The following is a 10095-nucleotide window of genomic DNA, read 5'->3' as shown; positions in this document are numbered from 1 at the left end:
TAATTTAACAGTTACTTTATATATTTTTTCAACCTCCACAGATCGCATTAGGCCTTGCATTTGCGCATAAACGCCTTTATTGCCGCTTTACAATTCAGATGCAGATTCGATATTTTTATTTCTATTGCAAGGGAGTAACTGCAAAGTAACGATTCGTTACTTTTCGAGTAACTGTAACTGTAACGCGTTACTTTTCAGAATTGGTAACTTGTAACTGTAACTAGTTACATTGTTAGCGAAGAAACTGTAACTGTAACTAGTTACTTTTATAAAGTAACTTTCCCAACCCTGTGGGTACCTTAACTCGCGATTTAACGCGTTCGTCGTTGTGCCTGGCTCCCGTTTCTATCGCATCTCTCGACCCGTCTCGTTTTTCTGTTGCGCTCGCTCGCTCGCCCGCTGTGGGCCCGAAAGGTTCGTTCAGGGAGCTCGTTTTTGAACAGTAGGAGTGCGAAACCAGCACGGCCGCTACAAGTGCAGAAATTTCTACCTTAAGGTTTGTTTTCTGTTCCTGCACGGGTAAACTAGTGCAATAAATTCACGCAAGACAAGTGTACAATTTCTCATTCTAGCTTACTGCACTAGTTCACCAGTGCAGGAATAGAAAAGAAACCTTTAGTCTCATAATCAGTTTACAAGGGCAATGACCTTCCCAAAATGGCGAGGAAAATGCTATACATACAGGGTGGTGTGCTAAAACTACCAGATATCCTTTTAATCATATAGATTCTTTAGAAAATTTCAAGACGGAAATTCTAATACGAAAATGTCGAGGCTATTTAATATCGATGACACAATAATTTTATTAATTTGTCTGGAAAGGACCATAATCTGCATGGTCGAAACGTCGGAATTAAATGAACCATCTGCCAGCCTACTGTCGTTCAACAATTCTTTCTGTCGTTAATTAACTACTGGCGATTACCATAGTCTTTCGTTGATATTCGTATATCAATCTTGTGCTCTAATAATGCGTCACTGCACATATCCGTGAGCAAAAGGTATAATCTCTCGCACGATAGACTGTATTCCCGAAATTTATCATACTATAAAACGTCGGACAACACACACGACTGCGTGTGTACATATCATTATAGCATATCAATATAAATCAATAATTGTCACATATATAAATATGTTACATTGAGGTGAAACGAGAGGAAATAATATTTATTTTTACGAAGTGAAATCAACGTGTCTTCGACACTGTATAAATATAGCTGCACTAACGAAAAGCAAAAAGTTAATATTTTATAGTAGATAAATGATGGACGGTTTTCCTCCTACACATGTATGCGTCTAACTTAACGGATTTAATTTGATGTACGAAACGTGGGTTTATTCATCGAGTTGGCGAATTAATGAAGTTCGCGGAGACACCGTGCGAGAAATGGAAAGATTATAATTTTTAATCGTTATCGATCCTTATTATCCTATATCCTATATATCCTTCACGAAAGTATGTACCTGACACTCAATCTTTCTCGAAGTTCCCGATCGCCTCACTGATTGTGAGACGACTCACAGATGCTGATGACCTCGCGCAAGGCCGCGCGGATGTGTGCGCGCGTTCGCTTGCGTGCCGACGCACGCACGTGCGTGGCCGCGTCTCATACCTGCGTGTGATCCGTGTCGAGAGGAAAGGACGTTTCGTGTTCCGATTTGAATACGATTCCATGCCGCGAATTTTTCGAGATAAACGCCCTATCAGTCGTTTCCGTTTCCTCTACAGTCGTCTGGCACGCATCGCTTACGCATGGTTGCTCCACGGGGCAACCGTGGACACCAGCAGACGCATGTATCGCGGATATTTGCAGCTACTTCTGTCTGGCTAGACGACACGTCTGCCTAAGCTGCGTATTTCGCTAACTGTCAACTATGCGCGAAAGATAAGGCAAAAATGACCAGACGGATTGTGTTTCAAGAACTGATGGCGATTTCGGTTTCCGTCGCTACTTTGTGATGGAAGATATACGAAGCCACTTCTTTCAATCAATGACGATAGTTTATCTACTCTTTTTTTTGTCTACCCTAATGGGGACGCTTTTTCGATTTTGCGTCGATTTAGCATACGCTATCGAAAACTTTCGCTATTCTTTTTAGGTATAGTGAAATGGGTCCTTAGGGTTTATTAGAGCCTAGACATATAATATAGACTCAGCATACCTTCTTGGCAACGACATTACAGCCTTGGCCAAAAATATTTGCCACCTTATATTATATGTGAAACCTAAATTTTTAACTTTTACTTTACATTCAAGTTAAATAAACAATACCAGTTGATGAAAATGGCAATATTTATTGCGTGCCAATACGCAACAATAACAAAATAGAGTCAAAAGAAGTTACATTTCTAAGAATTAAGGGGGGGGGGGGTGACAAATACTTTGGCCAAGGCTGTAGAGTGATGCTGCTGATTCTTTAGCATATGTTGTCGAAAACTTTCGCTATTCTTTTTAGGTATGGTGAAATAGGTCCTTAGGGTTTATTAGAGCCTAGACATATAATATAGATTCAGTATACCTTCTTGGCAACGACATTACAGCCTTCTCAGCTACAGAATCGCACTACAGGACGGACTGGTGGGTAAAAGGGCCAACTAAAATACAGGGTTGGGAAAGTTACTTTATAAAAGTAACTAGTTACAGTTACAGTTTTTTCGCTAACAATGTAACTAGTTACCAATTCTGCAAATTAACGCGTTACAGTTACTTGAAAAGTAACGAATCGTTACTTTGCAGTTACTCCCTTGCAATAGAAATAAAAAAATATCGAATCTGCATCTGAATTGTAAAGCGGCGACCTTAGCGGAAAAGATTTCTATAAATAACTACAAAAAATTGACTTGAAATAGAAATTTGTAGAAATGTTTATATCTTCGTTGAAACATTTATTTCTTGGTAAAAATATCTATAAAATAGTATCACAAATTACAATGTTCTCAAATCAAGAAATTATTGCAAGTAGTATTTCATGAAAATGTACAATTTTGTAAAAATTAATACAAAACTTTACTAGTTTAAAAAATTTGAGAAACAACGAAATCTTAAAGAATTAAAACATCTGCTTACTTGTAGAATATTACAAAAATTAATAAAAGTGTTCCAATTCTAGCATTTTTATGTTGATTTTTATTTTTATAAACACTTTTTAAATTTACGTAGAATTTCTTAGATCCTGGTAGTTATATTTAATTTTTTTGTAGAACTTTGTAGAATTATTTCCGACAGGGGATAAAGGCGTTTATGCGCAAATGCCAGGCCTAATGCGATCTGTGGAGGTTGAAAAAATATATAAAGTAACTGTTAAATTAGTTACTAGTTAACGAAAAAATGTAACTGAGTTAAGTTACAGTTACAGATGTAGAGAAAGTAACGAAGTTAAGTTAGAGTTACCAAAAAGAAATAACTGTAACTGTAACTTCGTTACAAGTAACGAACGAGTTACTTCCCAACCCTGCTAAAATAGCAGATCTATCAAGTTAAGTTGATTGTACTGGGAGTGACACAAAAAGTGTCGAAGTGTCTACAATTTGGATTAAAATCGTAATAACAATGAAATTCACGCAAAAATAATAATGTTTTTTACTTTTACTGCCCTTTTGCCATTTTTTGATATGTTTGAGAGCCTAATTTATTTGTTTTAAAATTAAATTTATTTCTAAATAAGTAAAAGTTTGATGAATATTAGAATTCCCCGAAACTGGGGGAGACCCTATATCCGGTACTGGGTGACTAACGCACTAGACAAAATTTTTTCGTCTTTAAGTGTAAATGAAATTATTATAAATTCTATTTTATTACGTATGCGACTGATATATTAAGGAATATAACCAGCAATAACAAATCCCTGCCCTTGAACAGATATTAAATACAATTGCCAGAAAAAAAGTCGTAGCACTGATTACTTCATGCTAATCTCAATTAACATATGTTAATTCGATCAGAAACCGCTCATAACTCGCAGCATGTCATGGATAATATTTAATTTTTCATGTTTGTAATATATTATTAATTTAATAATTAATAATATACTATTAATAATAAAAACGATTAAGGAAACCGACTAGCAAATTCTAATTAAAGAAATTCTAAGAAAAATGTTACCTGAGCCGAAGTTTAAGCCGGGACCTTGTTCGTACTAGGTGGGCGTCTCATCAATTCTGCTACCGAGAAATGCTTAACATATGAAACGCCCTCCTGGTGAGAATTAGGTGCACATTTATATCCTAGCTGAGAAGTATCTAACATTTTTCGCAGTGAATTTCTTTAATTAGAATTTGCCAGTCGTGTCGATTATTGGTGTCCTACGTTGTTAATTGTTTACTGTAATAAGTCTTTATTCTTGTTAAAACAATTACGTTTTTCTAAATTTATTTATCTTTTTAATTACAGATCGATTATCTGTCATCCGTTACATGTTTAAATACTTTTATTTTTCGTTAAAAAGTTTTCAATACTATTATGTAATCTGCAATCATTACCAGTAGTGCGTGTTATATTTCGATTTTAATGTCGTTCTAAGGGGCATTCATAGTTTATCGAAAATTTACGAAAAGCAGGAACCCTCTGCCGTTGATTATCAAGGCGATGCGCAGCAAGATTTCCAAAAGCAACAGGACATTACTCAAGCCCATGACGGTGACGGGAGTTCAGTATTGAGACCTCAAGTCGAAGTAATTGAATCGCAGATTCCTTCGCGGATGAGCGTGAGCGTTGCAGAGGAAACCATATTTACGAATACAACACGGCTTCCATTGCGGTCCTTGAGAAACTGGCGGTACGATGCAGATGTGACGTGGCGAGCTACTAGGGCAGACGAATCTAGGTGGACGTGATTCTTCCGGTGGACTAGGTCGCATTGGGCATCCTGAACACGGCTGATAAGACTGGTCACGTTAAATAAACATTCAATAAAATACTCTTTTTAACGATACTCTCAAATATGATCAAAGATTACATAGTTGATTTATTTTAATATCTAATTTAATGTCTAACCCGTTCTCTTCACGAGCTTGAAATTAATGAAAGACAAACTGTTTTGCATAACACAACCGTTGTTAAAAATAGGTTAGATAAGTACGACTACAAATTTAATTGATTTGATAATAAGACATTTTGACATATCCGGTCGATTAATTTCAGTAATAACAGATAGATAATGTCAGCTAAATATAAAATGCACATTGCATGCCTCGCAATCATTAGCGAAACAATCATTTCACTTAATTACAGACATTTTATAAATAACGTCTCATTTTGTACGGTATTGATTATTGATTGCTTACCATGATTTAACTGCATAGGAAACGTTTGATTTGCAAAAATTTTTAAGAGATGTTTTGGCGCACGAAAGTCATGATCAAAATTATTATCTCACCTCTCGTTTCCATACCATTACCATCGATACTCGCGAGTCATTTCTTTTTTTTTCCGTCTTATTCGGAATTATCAGTTAAAGTGTGACCTTGGAAGACTGCGAGGATTGGACCTGCGAGACCCGACCTGCATTAACGTATGGTACGTTACGTGGCAATATTTCGGCGGAATTCGCAACGAGACCTTGGCTCCGAAACACCAAAACACAGATTCCGCGACAGGCCAACTTTTCTTTTCCCTTTCTATTTTTCGTTTTTCTTCTTATTACAGTCGTTTTATTACAGTTCGCTTTTGTCCAAGTTTCCTTAGGTAGGAGCCTGCCAACTCGCGTTCGTTAGCTGACCCGAAAGTAATTTACGCTGGCTGGCACCCAAATCTTTCGCGTATTATAACACGCGCGAATACACAAAGATATTATTATCGCGAATGAAATTATTATCGCGATCGTTTTTTTGTATTATAAGTTTTTATATTATATTGTAAGTCATATTGATAACGTTTATTTTTTAATGCGATAAAGAGAACGATAAATCATAGGAAATTTTTGCCAGCATCTATTTCTTCTGACACCTTAGAAAATATTTTATGAACTTTATTTTATAAAATGGTTGAAAATTAAGAAAACTTCGATAAAATAACAAATGTAATTCTTAAAAATTGATGCAAGAGGCTAAGTTTGCCACGTAACTGCTCTAACGTTTGCAAATGTATATTAGGAGTCTGCTGCAATATTCAGTCTTGATAAATCCAATGTCAAGATTGCTTTCCGGCACTTTTTGGCAATAGAAAAGTGTGAAGCATATTGAAGGCTAGATGTACAGCAAATGCAAGTATTAGATTTCATGTAATTTAAATTTTCTCTCCCTTCACACTCGAATTGGCCAACTTTATTATTTTAATGTATTTATTAAAAGAAAACGGCGCACAGGACAAGGTGGAGAACGGTATATGAATTCACATCTTAGATTATTATTGGGCTACCAACATCTTGCTTGGACCTAAAGGCGCTCACGTTTGTTTCATTTATGGTTTTGTAACTTTCTCTATAAATAACATGGTCGAGAAAACAGGAAAATGACGACTATGATAACACAAGAATTCAATAAGCCAAGAATATAATCAACAAGGAAAGAACGATGTATCCGAGAAACAGTCGGCAGATTGTGCAAGATGCCCAAACAGACTTTAGAATATCATCGGAGGGGGTGGGGGGAGAGACGACTCAGGGGACCTGTAGAAGACAGGACAAAGATCGCGGGTGGTACAAGTAAACGGGCCCAAGGTTACCGCATGAACATTGCCCTAATACCCAGATACATATGATTAAGGTGTCCAAGCGGCCACGAGTTATACACCTAAGTGAGACAGCTTCTCGGCCTCTCTTCGACAACACGCTTGCGTAAGACCTACGAATTTTCACGCGTGTCTGCGTCCGTGTAACGCAATTCGACATTTGGATGTTATCGATCACTTCGCAAAGTGCATTTGTCGGTCGGTTCACATTTCGGAGGAAAAGAAAGAAAAGAATTTTAAGAAAGGAATTTCATTATATGTATCGCTATCGGGCATGCTAATGTATTAATAAATTAACTGCCGTGGTTGTATTGTCATTCATAATGGATTTAACATACAAATCGATATTCATTAAGCTTCTAATGATGCATTCTACTATCTAACAAATGCATCCTTTTATCAATTTTCCTGTTTTTATGACCCAAACTCTCCTTTTTTTAAAACATTTACACAAGTTGTACATTTATATATCTTTCCTGTATTATATAATATATTATTAATTATTTATCGCCTTAGATAATGACTTTCGCAATGGTACTAAAAGTATATCAGAAGAAAATTTACCGCGGATATGGATCCTGTCTTTCCTCCCTGCTTTTTGTTACAACGCTATTTTGAAACCGCTTTCACAGTTTTGCCAGGTTTAGAATTAAACACACGATAGCTGTAACTGAAATCCGCGCGACTTCCGCGCGCGATTATCGTGCGGGGCGGCCGACGCACGACGTCTTATCGGAAGCGAGACGCAGGTGTCCTTTCCATCTCGAGAATACTCAGCAGCGCGAGTAAGGGTTAACGATCTTCCCCTTTCGATGTATGTACGCACGCGAGGGAGATACGGCGTCGCGGCCTGAGCGTCTGTCGTCGTCGGCGTTCCAGGATGACGAGCTTCTTGCTAATCGCTGGTGTCGGTGGCCGCGCTCGAGGTCTCCCGTTGGATTCTTATGTGCGTCACGCGATTCCACGACTCTAATTGTATGCCGACGCGTTCGAATAATTTTGCGTTAGAGACGACGAGGAAGAGGGAGGAGGACGACGACTGTAGCAGACGTCGGCTGGTTGGCGGGGGAAGAGCGGGGGCCGAGAGGCAGCTCGACGGCATATTAAAAAATTCCTTTGGCATGAATGGACTTCCGATCTACCGAAAGGGTGTAGAGGGATCGGCTCTGTCTACGGGGTACTGGCGCGGCTCCCGACGATGTGAATGAGTTTACGTGAGCGTGAGAAAGAGGTGGAATTTCATAGGAATGTGAAAAGGATACTTTGTAAGTAAAGCGAACTTTTGTTTGACGGAGAAGTCGAAAATCTTGGGTACCTTTCTAAGAAGGTCGATTCGCAGCATCAGCCTGAGAAGATCGTGAGAGATAAATTGAAATGAATATTAACAAGTTTTTCGAGAAGTATATACGATTTGAATGTGTAAGAAGCACCGGCGGAAGAAGCGGTCGTGAATCGTGGGTGACGGGTTCGGCTTATTCTTGAATGAAATTCTTGACTACTCGTTAAGATACAAATTATATATCCCGCATGCACTTTGCTGCGTTTGACGATTCAGAGTGCATACGCGTGCACTCCGGATATCGCTTAGGAAACGCATAACAATTTCTTCCGCGAAGACCCTCGCGCGACGAAGCGTATGGAGATAATGTCGTTGTGGCTATGCGATAATTATGGGAAAATAAAAAGTTAATTAATCGCGTGTAGACGCAGACGGATGAATCAGCGTCAAAGTATCCACAGCGGGATATAGATAATTAGTATCATTTCAACACGACTCTGAATGTCTTCCGATAATATCCTAATGTTCATTGAGACGTCGAAGCGCGTCAGTACAATCGTTCTCGTTTCAAAAATATCTATATCGCTTTTTTTCATACACTTATTATCCCTGCATGTAGGTCAGGATAGTTCGAAATCCAGGGTCACTCGCTGATACTTACGCGCGCATAAATAATTATTCCGGTTGTGTCGAATTAAATAATTGCGCCACGAGCGTCGCGTCGCATTTTTATTGCGCTCGCGTCGTGCATTCGCGGGAGTGTACAAATACGAGGGCCGTTTGATAAGTCAGTGACTTTTACAAGAGATGGCACTCAAATTGCAGTCTCTAATTTTGCTTCTGATATTTGCCATCTTATTCAAGTATACACACAAAGTTTCAAGTAGATCTGTCAAGTAGAAATTTTTTCGCAGCGTTCTAAAGCGGATAAATTTCTGTTCTTTTACTAAAATGGAAAAAAATGGATTCCGTGTGCTAATAAAACATCACTTTTCGCGTGGAAAAAACCACTAAGGAAACTGTAACCGTAGATAAAATATGTATTCATTATTACAAATGAACGAGAAGATCCGAGTTGAAATCCACGAACACCGCTGATGTTTTCGAACGTTACCTCTCGAAGGGAAGTGGTAACCACCGAGAGTATTCTGCCACACACATATCCCTTCTTCCTCCGAAAAGGGGGTTGGCGAGAGGCTAACAAACCCTCACCGTAAAAATTCACTGTTGCGAATACACGCAATGAGTCTCGGATGGAGGCAATTTGTTGTGAAGGCCAGAGCCCACTTGGGGCTGTAGATCCGGTTATTATTATTATATCCATTATTACACTCCAGAAACGAAGGAGCAGTCAAAATGTATCTCTCCCAGTGAACGTGCTCCGAAAAAGGCAAAAACGGTTCCTTCGGCCAGAGAGGCCATGGCCGCTTTAGAACGCTGTGAAAAATTTCTATTTGGCAGATCTACTTGAAACGTTGCGTGTATACTTAAATGGCAAATAATAGAAATAAAATTAGACTGCGCTTTCAAACAGACCTCGTACAGAATTGATCCTCAGGTAGTCTCTTTGACTTTCCGTGGTTCGTACCCTTGTACCTATATCTTTTGTTCTTCAAGAGCGTTAGAATTCCTCAGTAATATAAATTATTATCATCAGTGATTTTTATTGACCGTATCTGGCAATTTTTGCAATACAGAAAATTTATTGCCAAAAATATCACCTCAGCCAGGATTTGAACCTGGACGGAGCCTTCTCTCTAGGCGGGCGTCTCAAACAATTCGACCACCGAGGCATATAATTATAAAAAAATAACTTATTATGTTTTCCAAAGCCTTAGAATCAGTTTAAAAGGACAATGGCATGTAAAAAGAGCAAATTGGAAATTTGCACATTGCTTCCTCAACATCTGGACTATTTTTTTATTTTAAAGGTGCAAATTTTAAATTTGCAAAACGCAGCATCAGCATTTTGGCAAGTTGTTTTTCTTTTATAAGGTGCAAATTGGAAATTTGCAAAATGCAACATTAACATTTTGGCAAGTTGTCTATTCAAATTTGGCTTCCTCATAGAGGAAGCTTTGTGAGTTAATGTGCAAATTAAAAATTTGGACATTGCTCATTCTAACTTGTAAAAATTGGAAATTT

At 38.1% G+C, this 10095-nt stretch overlaps 1 protein-coding gene across 1 annotated transcript in view; it reads left to right on the top strand.

Moving 5' to 3' along the window:
- The window catches only part of LOC105558711, a 19795-nt gene extending 14518 nt beyond the window's left edge, over positions 1 to 5277 (top strand). Inside the window, exon 2 of the mRNA XM_012006543.1 lies at positions 4562 to 5277. Within this exon, the coding sequence (XP_011861933.1) occupies positions 4562 to 4837 (276 nt within the window). The 3' untranslated portion in view covers positions 4838 to 5277. The remainder of the gene's footprint in view (positions 1 to 4561) is intronic.
- Positions 5278 to 10095: the final 4818 nt, after the last annotated feature.

Source organism: Vollenhovia emeryi, unplaced genomic scaffold (genome assembly GCF_000949405.1).
Source record: "Vollenhovia emeryi isolate VEMERY1.0 unplaced genomic scaffold, V.emery_V1.0 DF939318.1, whole genome shotgun sequence".
Classification (NCBI taxonomy): domain Eukaryota; kingdom Metazoa; phylum Arthropoda; class Insecta; order Hymenoptera; family Formicidae; genus Vollenhovia; species Vollenhovia emeryi.
The sequence above is the reverse complement of the archived record's forward strand: the minus strand, read 5'-3'. Positions and strand labels throughout refer to the sequence as shown.